The 17,984-nt window shown below is 47.3% G+C and overlaps 1 protein-coding gene across 2 annotated transcripts in view; it reads left to right on the forward strand.

Annotated features, from left to right (window-relative positions):
* The window catches only part of SLC4A5 (solute carrier family 4 (sodium bicarbonate cotransporter), member 5), a 90,866-nt gene that overhangs the window by 40,985 nt on the left and 31,897 nt on the right, over nucleotides 1-17,984 (forward strand). For both annotated transcript variants that reach the window (XM_012658204.1, XM_012658203.1), the window contains exons 4-6: nucleotides 13,438-13,598; nucleotides 14,233-14,385; nucleotides 15,625-15,720. In XM_012658204.1, coding sequence (XP_012513658.1) covers nucleotides 13,438-13,598; nucleotides 14,233-14,385; nucleotides 15,625-15,720 — 410 coding nt within the window. The remainder of the gene's footprint in view (nucleotides 1-13,437; nucleotides 13,599-14,232; nucleotides 14,386-15,624; nucleotides 15,721-17,984) is intronic.

Here is a 17,984-nt window from a genome sequence, read left to right on the forward strand (position 1 = left end):
AGTGTTTGCTTCTTGGAGTTAGGAGATTAACAGAGTGAAAATCTCAAATCCGCAAGGAATTTTCCCTGGCGGTGCTTTGTCGTGGGTTATTAGTTTGGGGGATGTTTCAGGCCCTTGGAGGAGTCACTCCTGGGAGGATTTAAATGGCTTTTTGAGCTCCACTGAGCCTTGCCCCGTGCACATAATGGGGACTGTGTGTGCCGCGTCATTTCTAATGTGATCAATGCTGGTAGGTCAGGCTGTTAATAAGATAGATTTTTATTAACTCTGTCTCTTTAGCATTCCCACGAGGGAAATGCAGCTGGCTGTGTGCTCACGATGACCTTGCCAGAAGGGAGGGCTGGATCAGGTGGGGCGGGGGCGATCCTCCCATTGTGAGCAAACAATTTACCCAGAATTCCCTCTTCCCTCGTGCCAACCTCTGCCGGAATGCCAGGGCAGGAAGGAGAGTGACCTGGATTGGAACCCACCCAAGTGTGGAGGGCCCTTCAGGGTTACTCAGAAATAACCAGAGCTTAGCACCTTCCAAGAGCTCTGAAAGCGAATTCCGAGTCCAGGCTGCCTCTGATCTCAACTCTGAGCAGACCAAAAACATGAACTTGGCAGAAGGTTCTTATGAGACACATATGCTCTGAGAACATTCCTGTGATGACCAGGAAAGGGCAGGGACAGGGCAGGAGAACTGGGTCAGCTTGTTGGGTCAAACCAGATCGGTACATGTTCAAAAGCCCCCTCACGTAGGCAGGGAGCCTTCCCACTCCGTGCAGGATGGAAGAGAAAGCCCAGACTTTTCATCTCAACCCTGAAACTGCTCCTGTTTAAGGTCTTGCGTAATGCCCCCCCTATGCCATTTCCCCTCTTAAGTGTCGGGTAGAGGCATCTCCAGCCCTCTGGTCTCACTACCCCTCTGGAATCTACCTGCCAGTGGGGCCAGAGCTGCCCACTCTCTGTATAAAGCGGAGTAGAAAACTGAGAGCACCCAGTGCCAAAGACAACTAATTTTCCCTGAGTGTTTACTATCTGCAAGCCCTGGGCCACGTACCAGAGCTGCAGAAGTGGAACAGGGCAGATACCGGCCCTGTTCATTTGGGCTCCCAGGTTAATGCGGCCCAGACAAATAAGTAGGCACTGGGTAATGGGGGTTCTGCCAGAGCAAAGGGGCATCTAACCCAGACAGAAGGGTCTGGGAGGGCTTCCAGGAGGAAGAAGCGTTCATATGGAGACCCCAGGGGTGGATCAGAGTCAGCCAGGAGAGGGTAGGGAAGGGGGAAGAGGTCCCTGGAACAGGGCAAACAGACACACAGAGGAACGGGTAGAAGGGCCCTGTGGCTGTTCTGTAGCAAGGGGGAGGACGTGGCAGGGCTGATCATGCGGGTCCTAGGCAGGTGCGGTATGAAGTTTGGATTCGGTGCTGAGAGCGTCGGAGGACCACTGAAGGGTCTTAGATGGGAAAGGGATAGGATCGTGTACCGTTTGAGAGATCCTCTGGCTTTAGTGTGGAGAATGGATAAAAGGAGGCGAGACTTGGCCAGTGAGGACGCTGGCCCAGGGGAGAGATGAAGGCAGTGAGCATAGAGAGGGGGTGGATTTGAGACAAAACTTAAAAGGTAGAATTGACAGGAATTGATGACAGAGGCCATGTGGGGGAGAAGGGTAGTCAGCAGATGTGGGTACCTCGTGGTAGCAGTTTAGGAAACACAAAAGGAGTAGTAAGGTTATGTGGCATTGGGACCAGGCTGCATGAGAGACCTTCAAAGGTCCTGCAGTCAGACTGGGGGAACACCAGTCCACACCCCTGGGACAGCCAGGCAGCGATGCAAGGACATCACATGGTTGACCCAGGAGAGTAAGATGAGACTAGTTGGCCAGTGAGTGTGATCGGAAGACTAGTTAAGAGAAGAGAGATGGCAGGGACTGGACTACTCAGGGAGCTCCTCAGGTGTGGCAGGACTGGCGGGCAGCAAAAGCCATCAGCTCACTCAACGGCCGTTGTCAGGAGGGGAGTAACCCCACCATCGTGCTGAGACCCCTACTTGATTTACCTATTCATATATATTTTTTATATATTCAAATATATATTTTTAAACTTTTTATTATGGAAAATTTCAGAAAGTAGAGAGAACAGTTTAATGAACCCTCATGTACCCATCACCCAGCTTCATCGATGACTAGCATTTATCTATCTCCACCACTTTTTTTGTTTGCTTTTAGAGATTTTGTTTTGTTGTTTGCTTTTGCTGTAGTATTTTAAAGGCAACCCCAGATGTTGTAAACATTTCAGTACACATCTTCATGAAATTAGACTTCACTTATACATACAACCACAACACCGTTATATCTCCTAACAAAATTGAGAAAAAATCCTTAATATGATCAGATGTCCAGTCTCAATTCTCATTTTTCTTACTGTCTCAAAAACATCTTTTTGCTGTTGGTTCGTACAACTTAGAATCAAAACAAGGCCTACAGATTGATTTTGGTGGATATGTCTGCTGCCTTGTTAGGATCAGAGCTGTCAGACTCCAGAGATGCCAAAGGAGCAGTCCCCCTCCCCCAAATCCTCCGGCAGCAGTACTTGTGCTAGAGTCGAGTGCCCCATCCGGTATGCCCAGCTCTACTCCCTCAGCCTAATGAGCTGTCAGGGACTGTGTATGACGCCCAAGGGGAGAGAAATGCCACTGTCATCTTCAGGAAATTTCAGGCTACTAGTAACAGAAGCCCACTCAAGCTAACTCCTACAAAAGGAGGGGACATCACCAGAACACTGGGGTGACCTCATGGTACCCAGGGGCCGTCAGAGCTCTCAAGGGCCGGACCTGGGAAAGCAGCCTTTCCCTTTCTCTGCCTCTGGTCTCCACTTCTCTCGAGGCAGCTTCTTTACTCTTCTGCAGCTGCTTCCTCTGCTTGTCCCTGCCTGTGGGCGACCCTCAGCCTCCACGTTTACATCTACTCTACTCAGGGGAACATCCCACAGTGGGTGGCTGTCCCTCAATCCCGATTCCCATTCTTCAGAGAGAATCTGATCTGCCCGACTTTGATTGTGACCCAGGTCAGAGATGGGGAGGTGTGGGAGGCTGGCAGAGGCCTGGGAAGCACATCCCATCAGTGACAGGGAGCAGATCTGCCGATTGCCTTTCACGCACCTGCAGTAATGAGCATACACACTTACTGTGATCAGTGCTTTGGCCACAGCTGTGCCTCTAATACCAGCCAGAACTTTCAGAATTCTCCAGGCCACTCCTGAGAGTATAGGTGGTGGAGTTTTGCAACCTCATCCTCCTCTTGGAGGAGACCACGCCCTCCATTCTTATAGGAAGATCTGCTCATGTCACCGCAGCACCACGTCAGTCCCTAGAGCAGTGGGAAGGTGGAAGGAAGCTCTGTGGGTCTAGGAGAACTTGGGAAAGGTTGTCTCATCCGCACCTTTCCTCTTTCATTCTAAAAACAGTTGAGATGCTGTTGTGTTAGGTCCTACGGGAGAATTAAAATGAGTAGGGTATGAATCTGTTCTCAGAGTGCTTATGATCTAGTACGGGGGTTGGCAAGCTTCTGTTAAGGGCCAGATAGAAGGTATTTTAGGCTTTTTGCTCTCAAATGATCTATTCCCCCCTCTACTTCCCCTCTCCTCTATCCTCCTGCTCCTCTTTCTTCTTTTTTACAACCTTTTAAATTTGTAAAAACCTTTCTTAGCTAGCTGGCCATACAAAAACAGGCTGCGGGACCCTCATAGCCCATGGGACATGATTTTCCGGCCCTGATCTAGTGTAGAAGGCAGGCATGCTCTCTGATAACAGAAAACTAAAACCCAGAGTAGTGCGTGTGAACTAGTGAGAACTCAGGCTTTGGAGTCAAAAGACTGGCCCTCAAGCCCTGTCTCTTATAAGCTGCATGACCCTGGGTAGGTTCCTTATCCTATAAGGGTCTTGGTCTCCTCACCTGTACAATGAGAATAGTCACAGACTTACCTCGTGGGCTAGATTTGAGGATTAAATGAGATAATACATGTTAACTGCTTAGCATAGCGCCTGGCACATAGAAAGTGCTCAGTAAGCTTTAACCGTTGTAGTCATTAGTAAGTGCTGCATGATAAATGACACAAAGTGCAGTGGGAGTCAGAAGAAGTAAAAATTTCCTCAGCCCAAGCCCCTGGGGAGGCATTGTCTTGGAGGAGGTGGCCTTTGAACTAGGCCCTGAATAGCAGGGGTGGAGGAGAGAGGTGAGGAGAGGACCTGTCCTGAGAGGCAGTGAGGAGAGGCCAGCAGACTCTGAGACAGTAAGTCTGTAAATGACAGTGTCATGGGGTAATCACAGAGAACTTCTGGACACACAGACAAGTGGCTCTCAGAGAGGTTTGGCTCCAGATGCCTTTCCCGGAGCCTGAAGGAGCTGAAGGAGCCTGTTCAGCATTTGCCAGTAGCTTTGTCTGATGGCATTCACTTAGCGGCAGCTCGCCCTCGCCCCTGGACAAGGCCGCGATGTGCAGCAGGAGGGACCCTTAGCTGAACTCATGAGCTTGGGAGCAGGGACCGTGCCCGCTCCATTCACCGCAGCTCCCGGAATGCCACACCTCGGCCCCAGCCCCTGCAGCTGCACCACCGCAGTTAATCGCTGTCTGGGAGGAAGTGGTTCCCCAAACTGTCCCGCATCACCAAACGCCCTCAGCAGAGGCTCCTAGGCCGGCAAAAGGAAACACTTGCAATCACAGGGAAGAAACCAGGGTTCATTCCAGAACAGTCTAAGACTGAGGGCCCCACCTGTCTGGTCCCAGTCTCAGGCATATCTCATCTGCAGAGATGAAGGATTCCAGACATCTTACCCTGAGTCTGTTAAACACTTGAGTCACTTAGCTACTTACTGTGTCTCATTCTGATTCTATAGTCAGCAACTTTCTGATCCTGTGTGTCTGCCTATAAGGAGAGAATGCGAGGGCTAGAGGACAAGACTAACCCCTGTAACTGTTGTAAGTCTCATTATAAATTAAATAAATTGTCCTTTGGGTTTATACATCAGCCCTTGTGAACTTGGTTAGCATTAGTCAGCATCCCTGGACCCAATCATCTCTGGGACACTGAAAAGGCAAATTTCTGAGTCTGGACTGGCCTTTCTGGAGCTCATCAGCCCCTCATGGAACCTTCTAAACTTCTCCGTGTGTGTTGACCTTTAACTCATACCTGCTCACTCAGTCTTTATACTTTTTAATCTTTCAAATTGCCAAGTTTGGTTTGTGAACATACACACCATATGTGTAGTTTTAATCAGTTGTAGCAACAATTTGTTGCAATATTTCACATACATATTTTCATGCATGTGATTTTATGTATTTTGAATTTGCCAAATAAATTGTAAGAATGGGCCAGAACTTGCTTAGGTGTTCCCCTTTTGAAAAATTTTCTTCCTGTAGATCATTTCTTGGTGCCTCTATCAAAGATAACCTAGGGAGTTTCTGATGATTCCTCAGACATTTGTGGGAAAATTCTTAGTTGGCTTATAAGTGAATTAACACTGGTCTTCAGTTGCTGTTGAGAAAGTCAGGGTCCTGCTATGACTCATATGTGAAGTTAAATAGCTTTGCTGCATAATGGAGAATAACTCATATTCATGTTACTTTTAAGAAATGAATCTCATGCCTATAATCCTAGCACTCTGGGAGGCCAAGGTAGGAGGATCACTTGAGCTCAGGAGTTCGAGACCAGCCTGAGCAAGAGTGAGACCCCATCTCTAAAAGAGAAAAAAAAAGAGAAATGAATTGTTAGAGTCACAAAGTTTATTACAAACCAGCCTTAGGCAGAAAGCAAAAACAACATGTCAAGCTTTTTAACTGATACATGGAAGTCAAGCTTTTGGGTGATGGGGTGGCGTGGGAGAGTTACAGAATAAAGTCAGTGAGGCAACACAGATAGTGTGACCACAGTGTGGGTGTGTGCTGTATAAATTTTAGGTGAGTAAACCTAACTTCATGTAAGAAACAAATTCACACAAATATAATTCTTTTTTTTTTTTTTTGAGACAGAATCTTACTCTGTTGCCCAGGCTGGAGTGCAGTGGCATCATCATAGCTCACTGCAACCTCAAACTCCTGGGCTCAAGCAATCCTCCTGCCTGAGCCTCCTGAGTAGCTGGGACTATGGGTGCATGCTACCACACCGGCTAAGTTTTATGTTTTTTTTTTTGTGGGGACAGAGGTCTTGCTATGTTGCTTAGACTGGTCTTGAACTCCTGGTCTCAAGAGATCCTCCCCCCTCCACTTCTGCCTCCCAAAGTGCTAGGATTACAAGCGTGAGCCACCATGACCTGCCACAAATATAATTAAATGTTTAGAGGCGACATAGCCTTAACATTAAAGGTTGCATTTTACAGGAGATTTACATTTTTCAAAAATCTTTAAAATTAGGATGTCCTAAGGGGAACTTTTTTTTCTTTTTGCAAACAAACTAACCAGGACATACTATAATGATAATAATATTCAAAGTAAGTATAGAAAGAAAGAAGCTAGATGGGAGAGGGGACACATTGAAAAAAAGAAAAGAAAAAAGCTTCTCTTCAATCACGAGGTTTATATATATTCTCCAGATTTTACTCTTATCTAACTGCACACAGTGGCCATCTGGTTATCTTGTCTGCTCAAAGATCTGCTCAAAGATTTTCCTTTTAAAAAATACTGATATCTGATTCTCAGTCCCCCGAGGTTCTGATGTAATTAGTCTGAGATTCAGCCTGGGTTTGGGAATTTGTAAAAAGCTCCCAGATGATCCTAATGCAACCAAGGTTGAGAAGCGCTGATACATATTCTAGCCATGGCAGGAGCAGTGGGAGTTATTGAGTCTCTATCTGAAGAGGGAATTAGAATTCAAGTCTCTGGGTTTCCAGCCCTTTCCAGGTCCCCCTTGAAGGAGAACCTCTTCTTCTCACACCCTGTGGTTTGAGCGTTGGAAGGCTGGGCTGTTCCTGGTGGCTAGCCCATGCCACTCTCTTCTGCTCTTGCTATTGAGCAGCAACATCCTCTAATCATATCCCTGACCCAGTTACTAGGCATGGAAAAGGCCTCAATGCTAGACCCCCTTTGTGTGACAGAGAACTGCTTTCTGTGACATGTGACATTTCGAGGTTCCATTTAGCTCCATCCCAGCTAGGAGGGGGGCACCTGGCACCCACCCCTGCACACACAAAGGCAGGAGGCTGTGCCATCACCGGGCCTGGGCAAAATCCCTGAAAGTTCTTTTCCAACGTGGAGATTTTCTTTCCACTTGACCTGCTTCTCCAACTCTAATTCCCCACTTTTTGAAGCCGACAGTGGTATGACGGTCACTTTGCAATGAGTTGCTTGACATTACACATTAAGCATTTTATCAGGTGTCCACAAGTTTTTACACCTGGCTTTAACCAGAAGCTTTTTTAAAAGCCCATTCTTTTATTTATTCTGGAAAATGTGTAAGCATTTTATTATGGAAAATTCAAATTTATACAAAAGTAGTATGTAGTGGAATGAACCTCACGTGCCCACCACTCAGCTTCAACAGTTACCAGCTGACTCACAGCCAATCTCATCCCTCTACCCCCACCCACCACCCCAGACACACACACTGGATCATGTTGACAGGAGTCCCCAACGCCATATCATCCCATAGCCGTTAATATTTCAGTGTGTGTCTCCAACAGATAAGGCCTCTTTCTTTTTAGCATCACGCCAATACCACCATCACATCTAAAAAGAAATAACATGGATTCCTTAATTTTATCAAATTATCCAGACAGTGTCCATATTTCCCAGATCACCTCATATATTTTTAAAAATACAATTGATCCACCCATTGCATTTGGAAGCTCGTAAACCATTTTTAATCTATAGCTTCCCCCTTCTTTATTTTTCCTTTGCAGTTGTTATTGTTGAAGAAACTGTATCATTTGTCCTGCATGATTTTCCAGTTCTGTTTATTGCGTCTCTGTGGTGGTGTTTCACATGTCGCTCTGCCCGCACTGTATTTTCTGTGAACTGAAAATACACAGGGTCCAGGCTTATCTGATTCCTATCTGGCTTTTTTCCAAGACTGTTTCCAAGACTATCCTAGCTGGTGGTGCATGCTTCCACCGGGCGGCAGCTCACGCCCAGCTGATCTTTGTGTATATGTTGGCAATTTTGCTGGACTATGGTGATCGTTGCTTAGAACATGCTGAGTATTTTAAAGTATACTTAAATCAAATGGGTTTCAGGCTTTTTTAATTCCTAGTCATTTCCTCATAGCCAGACTTCATCCAAAGTGATCAATGAGATCTTGCTACCCTCACACAGGAGGGAACAAGCATTTAACAAGGGCTGATCTGGGTTGGGGACTCTGAGGAAACACCAGAGAGGAAGTAATGATCCCTATCCTTAAGAAGCTTAATGTCTATTTGGCATTTGTTATATACCAGAACAATCAGAAAACAAGACTGACTATAATTGACTGTTATTTTAGGCTCTGAGCCTGAGAAGTTAGGAACTTTACTAGAATGGTCTGCAGCACAGAGTTCCCTGGGACCCGCCCCAGATATTCTGATGTAAATTGGTCAGGATATGACCTAGACATGAAGATTCTAAAAGCATCTAGGGTATTCTTATATGCAACCAAGTTTAAAATCATGTTAAGACAGCGGTTCTTGGCTGGGCGCGGTGGTTCACACCTATAAATCCTAGCACTCTAGGAGGGTGAGGCGGGAGGATTGCTTGAGCTCAGGAGTTTGAGACCAGCCTGAGCAAGAGCAGGGGCTCCTTAACCCTCAGGGCACAGTCGAATAACCTGGGAGCTTCCTCCTGGTGGAATAAACATCCAAGCATCAGTATTTTTAAAAAGTCTCTCCAAGTTTGAGGCTGCAGTGAGCTATGATTGCACCACTGCACTCCAGCCTGGGTGACAGAGCGAGCCCTCATCTCTTAAAAAAAAAAAAAACTCTCCAGGTAATTCTAATGGATAGCCAAAAATGAAAGCCACTGCTGTCAGTCTTTGGTCCTCCATGTTTCCTTGTTCCACTTGAGGTGAAAATGAGCTAAATTCCTATCTGTAGCCATTAAAAACACAAAACTAAGTTGAAGGTGGATTCAACATCTAGAATCCCAAAATACTTACAAAGGGGACTAGAGAGGTGTCCCTGGTGAAGTTGTCTAGTGTTCTGGAATTTTTCAAGTTTTCAGGATGCTGGTAGCAGGGTCTAGTTCTGGCATTGCCTTAAACCTGGAGACAGGTAATTTGGCTTTTCTGCAGACTGTACTCAGGTGGGTTGGTGCCCCTGTCTGTGTGTGTATGGAGCTAATGTTTTGTGTGTGCTTAACACAGTACAAATAGTTGAAGTCCTAGGAGGCGGAGAGAACCACTTGTCTTTGCTACCTGGAGTTAGTAGAGGATGTTTCAAAGAAGAGCCACGCTCTCACCCACTCCTTCCAGGGGGAGTTGCATTCGTATGGGGAGAAGGCTGAAGAACAGGATGTCAAGAGAGAGCTGCCCAAGAATGTCCTATCCAGGGTGTTTGCGAGATATCAAAGAGAGCTACCAACCCAAGTGGCCCCGTGCACTGGGCCACATCACACCTTTGGGTGGATGGGGTAAGGCTGTGGAGTAGCAAAAGGACCTTCAGTAGCAGGTACTTTGTGTACCTTCAGTGGCAATTTATCTTGTGTATTTTAAAGCAAAAAAAGGGCAATACGAATAAGAGAAAAACCCTCAGGGAGAAAAGTTGAGCATTCTGTCAACCGAAATATTTGGACTTGTCCTTTGCTCTATTCCTTGTAAACCCTTATGTTAATACAACTTTTAGAAAAACCTTACTCTTGGTATCACATAAACTTGGATCTACCACAATTTAAATGATGTTCCTGCAAACAGATTTCCCCGGGAAAAAAGTCAGCTACAACTCGGTGAGTGTCCAAGGCAGGCATCCGCCTGGTCTCTGGCTCCAGCCCCATGTTGTAGGTATTCACCTCCCAGGCCTCCTCCAGTCAAGTCTCCCCATTCTGTGTCCATCTAATCCCTCAAGGCCCTGCCAGATGCCTGGTTTTTTATTTGTCTCAAATAAATGTGTGGAATCGAGATGTCAAATACTGATAATGCAAAGCACTTACGCAATTACACGAAAAGGAAATCTGACAAAGGAAAGGATGTTCAACCTCGCCAGTAATCAAAAGAATGCAAATGTGATGTAATTTTTCAATTACCAAATGAACAAAGGTGAAAATGAATGAAAATGCTAGAGTCTGAGAGACTAGGGAAATGGGAGATCGCATGCCCCTTGGGGGAAGTGTACAGTGACACCAGCTTTCTGGAAAATAGTTGGGCAATGTACATCATAAATGTAAAAATGTGCAGAGACAGAAATTCCACTTCTGAGAGTTTATCCTAAAGAAATTATTGAGCAGGGACTAATGATGTTCAAACCAGCCTTGTTTATAACGAAGAATAATTATAAATAATCTGAATGTCCACCAAGTGAGAACTACACATACCAATTATGGTACATTCGTACAATGGAACACTGAAAAGACTTCAAAATGATATGATATTAATAATAGGCATGAAAGGGTGTCCATTAGATATTATGTCCTTGAGGCCCTCGTAGTGCCCTTAATGTAAGGTCAGTGCACGCACACGCACACGTGCATGCACACCAATATCTAGAATGGTCGTCATGGAAATATCAACTGTGATGTCTTCTGCTTGGGAGAACTTTAAATAACTTCACTTTCTTCTTTTTTTATTGTTCCTAAAGTTAGCAAAGTAATATTCTTTATTTTTAACTTAATAGCTAATACTAACAGAGTATACTTTATGTGCTAGGCACTGCTCTCATTGCTGTATGCTGTTATTATTCCTGAAGAAAACAAAGGTGATGGGAGATTAAATAACTTACCCAGGGTCCACAGCTAGTGAAAGATGGAGCTGGGATTCGAAACCTGGTAACGTTGCTCCACAGACTGCACTAGTACTACACTAGTTAGCCCTAATCGAGTGACAGTCTCTTAAATCCTGCCCCCTAACAATCCCACTCCTATGCTCAAAAGTCACCGTTGTTAACCATGTGACATTGATCCTTCTAAAACTTTTGCTAGCCATGTCCAGACACATGCATACACATGCGCGTGCACACACACACGTGTGTTTTTCTTTTTTTATAAAATAGGGTGACAGTGCCCATCTTGTCCATATATAAGCTCACCCTCATACTTTTATTTAGCTATGGAGAGTATTCTACAGCACGGATGCACAGAATTGATGGAATGATGCTTCGCCGAAAAACTGGCAGTTTCTTCATCCTAACAGACACAGCTGCAGTGAGCATCCTTGTATACATTCTACGGGATGCAGAACAGTGATTATATTCCTGTGATAATTTCCTAGAAAGGGAACCACTGGGTCCAAAGGCAGGCACATCAAATGTTGAAAAGGCTGCCCACATCATGAAAGTTGCCATTACACCTGCAGTCTATGAGTGGCCATCTCCCATGTTTGACACAGGATGTTGTCAATCTTTTTAATTTTTGCCAGTATGAGAAATGAAGAATGTTATTTCATTTGTAGTAATTTAAATGTCCTTGATTACTGGCAAAGTTGAGCATCTTTTCATAGGTTTATTGGCCATCTTCATTTCTTCTCAGAATTGTTTATGTTCTACTGGGTAATTTGAGGTTTTTTAATTAATTCAAGGGAGTTTTGTTGTATTATAAATATTAGACTTTTGATGCTTTGTTGCAAATAATTTTCTCAGTACATCTTTTTCTCTGAACTTGGTTTATGTATTATTATATAGAAGTTTAAATTTATTTTATTTTTATGTAATCAAATCTGTCCATTTTTTTTCCTTTATGGATTTACATCTTTTTTAGGAAGTTTTACTCCACTGTATTCTCCAAGAATAAAGGAAATATTGTCCTGGCCGGGCGCAGTGGCTCATACCTGTAATCCTAGTACTCTGGGAGGCTGAGGTGGGAGGATCGATTGAGGTCAGGAAATCGAGACCAGCCTGAGCAAGAGCAAGACCCCATCTCTGCTAAAAATTTAAAAATTAGCTGTGCATGGTGGCGCATGCCTGTAGTCCCAGCTACTTGGGAGGCCGAGGCAGGAGGATCACTTGAGCCCAGAAGTTTGAGGTTGCAGTAAACTAGGCTGATGCCACTGCACTCTACCTAGGGCGACAGAGTGAGACTGTCTCAAAAACAACAAAAAAAAGAAGAAATACTTTTCTATATTCTCTTCTAGTACATTTACATTTTTGTTTATAGATTTATTTTTATGTTTAGACTTTAATCCATGAAGAATTTAGTATTGTGTTTGGTCAAAAGTAGGGACTTAACTTTTTTATGTTTAAGTTGGCTGTCTTTTAAACCAGTCCGCCAAATCCCAAATTCCCATGTGTGCCCAGGGCTGTGTCTGGACTGTTCTCCCATTGATCACTTGTCTATATCTGGCCTGGAATCACACTGTTTTAATTACTCGAGCTTTTAAGCACGTTTTTATATCTGCTAAAGCATGTCCCATTTCTCTTCTCTTTTAAACTTTCCTCAACCATTCTTGGACATTTACTTTTTCAGAGGAACTTTAGAAGTAGATAGTCATGGTCCAAAAATCCTCCCTTGGGATTTCAATTGGAATATTAGTAGAATGAAGCTACCCGCTAACGTGAGGTTGACGTCTCACAAAGGGATCTCCAGCCAGGACTCCTTGCCCCCCGGCGGCTCTCCAGGCAGTCAGGTGCTGCTCCCTGAGCGAGAGGAACAGGGGGGTGCTGCCTCTGCCCTGCATCTGAGGCCTTCCTGTGCGACCCCCTCCACCCCAGCCTGTGATTCCAAGGCTTCTAGAAAGGAGAAATTCCTACACATCTTTGGTTTAATTTCTTTCCTTCCCCAGATGACATGTGGATTTTAACTGGAACTTTCAGAACCAAATCCAGAGTATAAAGCATGGAAACCTCATACCCTGGAGCAGAACCCAGGGGGAAATATAATACATTTTGTCAGAGAACATTCTTGCTGCTCCTAGCAAACCGCACTGAACACTCATATGTGACCAGCCTGGGGTAACCAGGTTCCAGTTGAGACTTTTTTAAAAAATAGCTTTATTGTTACAGATTAACTTGAAATTCTCTTATTTTAAGTGTACAGTTAAGTGATTTTTAGTAGAGTTGTGCAACCATCACCATAACTCAATTTTGGAACGTTCCCATCACCCCCAGAAGACCCCTCATGCCTATTCATAGTCACTCTCCAGATGCTGTTTTGTCCTTAGTGTGACAGCATCAGGAGGAATTGGGGGGCAAAATGAGGGCATCCGCTAGAGATCCTCTGCCTGTGAGCCTAGAACGAACCCCAACAGCATAAATAGCATGACCCCAGATGACACCCCGTCCTGGAGAGACCCAGGTCGGGCCTCCTTCAGAAGGCGGTGGCCCCGCTGAGCCCCATCCTTCCCCTTGCAGGTGGATAAAGTTTGAAGAAAAGGTGGAGGAAGGAGGCGAGCGCTGGAGCAAGCCCCACGTGTCCACGCTGTCCCTGCACAGCCTCTTCGAGCTCCGCACCTGCCTGCAGACGGGGACGGTGCTCCTGGATCTGGACGGCGGCTCCCTGCCACAGATCATAGGTGAGGTGGGACCGCCATGGGCATCTCTCCCGCGGTGACGCCTGCCTGATTCTATGCAGACCAGCTTTGCCCCTGGCTCCCAAGGCCGCGTCACAGCCTCTCCGAGGCTCAGTTCCACGTAGCGCTCCAACAGAGAGGAAAAGATCATGCCCTGAAATGCTGCCCAGCAATGTAGCGACAGGGAGAGCAGCCTCTCGGCATGGTCAGAGACACCTCTTGCCATGACAACCTGTTTCTTCTCAGGGTAAAACGGACCATCATTCATGTTTAAGAAATTAGCTCTCATTTAGTGGCATGTCAGAGGCTTTCCTTTTTGCCCCTAAACATTTTTGTGAGTTTCGTTCTAGTACATTGGATTTTTCCAGAAGTCTACAGAAAGAGCAGAGACTTCTATCCACGCATGCACACACGTGCACACACGTGCACGCACAGAGACATGCTGCACCCTTGAACGTGCGGAGACTGAGGGTTGGTGATGTGCCCAGGTTTCCACAGTTAGTGGCAAAGCCGGGACCACTTCCGCATCCCCTGCCACCTCTAGGGCACGTTTAATCCCACTGATAACACATGAAACTGAGGCCCCCCTGGGGCTGTCGTGTCCCACATGGACAAGGCACATTTGTTTCCCACTCAGATGACGTCATTGAGAAGCAGATCGAGGACGGGCTCCTGCGGCCGGAGCTCCGGGAGAGGGTCAGCTATGTCCTCCTGAGGAGGCACCGTCACCAAACCAAGAAGCCCATCCACCGCTCCTTAGTCGACATTGGAAAGTCGGTTTCCACCACGAGTGAGTCGGGCCTCACGCTGGTGGGCACGGGGCATGCGGGGCCGGTGTCAGGCCTCAGTGCCTGGGTGAGCCCACCTTGGTGGCCAGGAGTTTCTGGAGAAATTCTGAGGGTCTGGGGATCCCTCAGCCTCCTTTTTTGGTAGTTCTGCAGGGACCCCAGCCACACACTCATGTTGTCCCCACCACCAGCAGAACAATTTCTAGGAAGAGAGTTGGTTCTTAGCCTGGGCTGCACAGTGCAGTCACCTGGGGGCTCGACATGTGTCCTAATGCCTGGGCCCACCCTGGAGAGTTGGACTCCGTTGGTCTGGAGTATGGCCTGGGGACAAAGAGGGAGGTTAGAAAGCTCCCCAGGAGATTCTCACGTGCACGCAGCTTGGCAAGTGCTGGTAGGGATGGCTTGTTTAAGAAAGGACCCGAAAGTTTCCCCCTGAACTCCGAAGAGGAGCCAAGAGCTTTGGCAGAAAATGGAGCACATGGGGTGGTGGAAGGGGCTGGGCTCGTCTCAAAGGTGCCAGGGCTGTAGATCTGGCAGCTGGTGTCGTTCTGGTTAGCAGAGCCTGGGGCCACTAGGGAGAGTGGATTGTTCCACGTACACATCTCAAACCTCCAAACCTCCACTGTCAGTTAAGTCTAGATGTCCAGAGACACTATCCATGTTGAATCTGTCAGATAAATGCAGTCACCAGAACAAAGTTGCTACATAGAAAACCTTGAGGAATCTCTTTAAATAAATTGTTTAAAAATGGAAAGTGTTTAACATATCATAACAAAAGATACACACTCAGCACTTACATGTCCAGGACACTGCTCGGAGTGTTCCTCCTGTGTTACTTCACTTCATCCCCACAACAACCGTGTGGCACAAGTGCTGTTCTTATCATCCCCATTTTACAGATGAGGCATCTGAGGCACAGAGAGGTTAAGTAACTTGCCTGAGGTCGCACAGGCAGCAAGTGGTGGAATCAGGGATGAACCCAGGCAGTCTACTACATCTGGTACCTATTCAATCAATCGTGTGTCTGTCTCCCCTTCAACAGTACAAGCATTTTCTCTGTATTCTTATTCAGATCATTAACTTACTTCAAAAAAAATTTCTTCCTGGAAGAGGAAGAGACATGTCTTGCAGCTCAGTTTTATTTAGTTGAAGTGACTCCACGCGTGTACCATGCTAATCCGAGAGGCCGCGCCACCCCAGCGAGGCTGCCCAAGCCGAGTCCTTTCTGTTCCTCCTCCCAGATCGCAGCCCTGCCCGGAGCCCCGCGGCCGGCCCGAGTCTCCACCACTCCACCGAGGACCTGCGGATGCGGCAAAGCGCGGGTTACGGCCGTCTGTGTGAGTGTGTCCCCCCGACAGCTTTGTTCAGGCTGTGGCAGCTGTGGAGTGTCCACGTTGTCATAGGTGGAGGACACAAGGCCCAAGATCTGGCAAGAATTCTCAGGACATGCATCAGGAGACGTTTAACATTCAGCCTGAGCTGCTCTCAGGGCCTAATTTACTACCATGATATTCCAAATAATTCCTCTGAAAAATGAAGCTCTACATGAAGTCCTGGCATAATCAATACCCAAACGCAAGTTCCAGGCATTTTTATTTTAATCTGCACCTTCGTGTTCACCAAACTGACCACTAGCCCTGTTTTTTTGGTGAAAAGCTTTCCTAGAAACCAAATTAAAAACAGGTTAAGTCCTTTCCCCAGGACAGTGAGGCAGTGTTCCCACCTCTGGGTGACAGTCTCGTGCCACCACAGAGAAGAAATGCAGGCAGAGTCACAGCCCCTGTTTGCTGGGAACAGATCAGGGGGCTTGGAAGGCGAGAGGTCGCAGACGGGTTTTCAGGCAGTTCATTGGGGATGCACAGATAGGTGAGGGGAGCCGGAAGGAGAAGAGATGGCTTGGAAAATGAGGAGAAAGAAAAAGCAGTATGCAGAAGTATGTTCCTTTAAATATTTTTACTAAAATGCCAAGATATGAACAAGTGCAGCCTGGGGCTGTGCCCCTGTCCAGGCCTGAGGAATGACTTGGGGGCATCGTGGCCCCTGCCCATGGCCTCAGCCCCAGCAGGCACTTACTGCAGTCTTTTCTGTCTGTCCTAAGGACCCCTAGTCCACTTAGTCCTCTGGCCTTACTATGTCATGCGTGGGTGCTGGGAGGCAGTGGCCAGTAGGCTTTGGGCAGACCTTCCCGCAGTTATCATTGCGTGTGAGGTCGCCTCCGCGCTGACACTGCTCTGGGGTGGGAAGCCCGAGAGGCAAGAATGGGCGAGTACAGCTTTGTGTGAGCCAGGGCGTCGTCAGGGTGTGCACCTGCCCGCAGGCGGCCCAGCGCACAGAAAGCAACACGCTGGGGAAGGCTAGAACAGTGGAGACACGGGGTGAGCCTTGGAGAATAACTAGGAGCTTTCCAGGAACAGGGCGTGGGGTTGGGAAGGGGGTTTCTACACAGGGAAAACCAACAGCAGCTGGAGGGAAGGTGCTGTCAGGGGAGAGAACATGGGGTCAGTCCACAGGGAGTGTAGGGGGAAGGCCAAACTGAAGAGGGCCCTGTGCCCCCAGCGTCAGAACCCGGACTTTATTCCGAAGATAATTGGGACCTCTGAGAAGCTTGAAGCAGGAGTAGGGCATGACCAGATTTCTGCCTGAGAAAGAATAAACTAGAAGGGGGCAAGATTGGAAGCAAGAGCCTGGGCCTGCACTCAGGAACAAAGAGGAGAGGACAGAGCCGGAGTTAATGACGGGTGGAAAGTGGGAGTTGGGGAAGAGGAAGGGACCACGTCCTAGATTTCCCCTCAAAGGGCCAGTGGATGGGAGGCAGGGACAGTGAGTGGAATAGGGTCCAAGAGGGGCCAGATGGGGCTGCTCCAGGGGAGATCAGACTGGAGATTCACCCTGGGTGACCTTGCCCACATGCATGGTGGGAGCAACAGGAGTGGATGTGATGACCAAGGAAGGAGAGGGCAAGGCATCTGGAGGGATTATGGGCAAAGACGAGAGTCCAAGGAGAGCCAGGCAAGAGAGGGTCCTGAAGAGAACCAAGGAGACCAGTGTTTGGGAAGGAGGGAGTGGCCACAGGCGAAAAGCTGGGACACGATGGGTCTGAGTGTGCCCACGAGATTGGCTGCTAGTGGGCAATGAGAGCTGACTTCCTCCCACCTTCACAGAGGAAGGAACTATCGGGCAGTTCATATAACTCACTCTCACTGTTCTCCTTGTGGTGAGCCCACCTTCCCTCCCTCTGCCAGCCCAAGTCCCCAGCCCATCTTTAACAACTCTCATGGGTCATGGAGGACGAAGGTGAAACTGGTCTCTCTCGACAACAAATTCCAAGCTTAGTGACACCTGGCACCTCATCTAATAATGCATCTCTGTCCCTCCTCCCATCCGGGCCTGGCACAGAGCCAGCCCCTGGAGTAGACATCCTGATGAGGTCCAGGAAGGTGGGGCTGAGGGGTAGAGACCCGAGTGCAGTAGCTTGAGAGGTGAGGAGGAAGAAGTGGAACCTGCAGTCTAGCAACTCTTCCAAGAAAGCTGCCACGGAAGGAAAGGAAAGTGAGAGGACACTGGCTTAAGGAGGCTGGAGGATTAAGGGGCAGGGAGTTCT

This window comes from Propithecus coquereli, unplaced genomic scaffold, assembly GCF_000956105.1.
Source record: "Propithecus coquereli isolate 6110/MARCELLA unplaced genomic scaffold, Pcoq_1.0 Scaffold578, whole genome shotgun sequence".
In the NCBI taxonomy this organism is placed as follows: domain Eukaryota; kingdom Metazoa; phylum Chordata; class Mammalia; order Primates; family Indriidae; genus Propithecus; species Propithecus coquereli.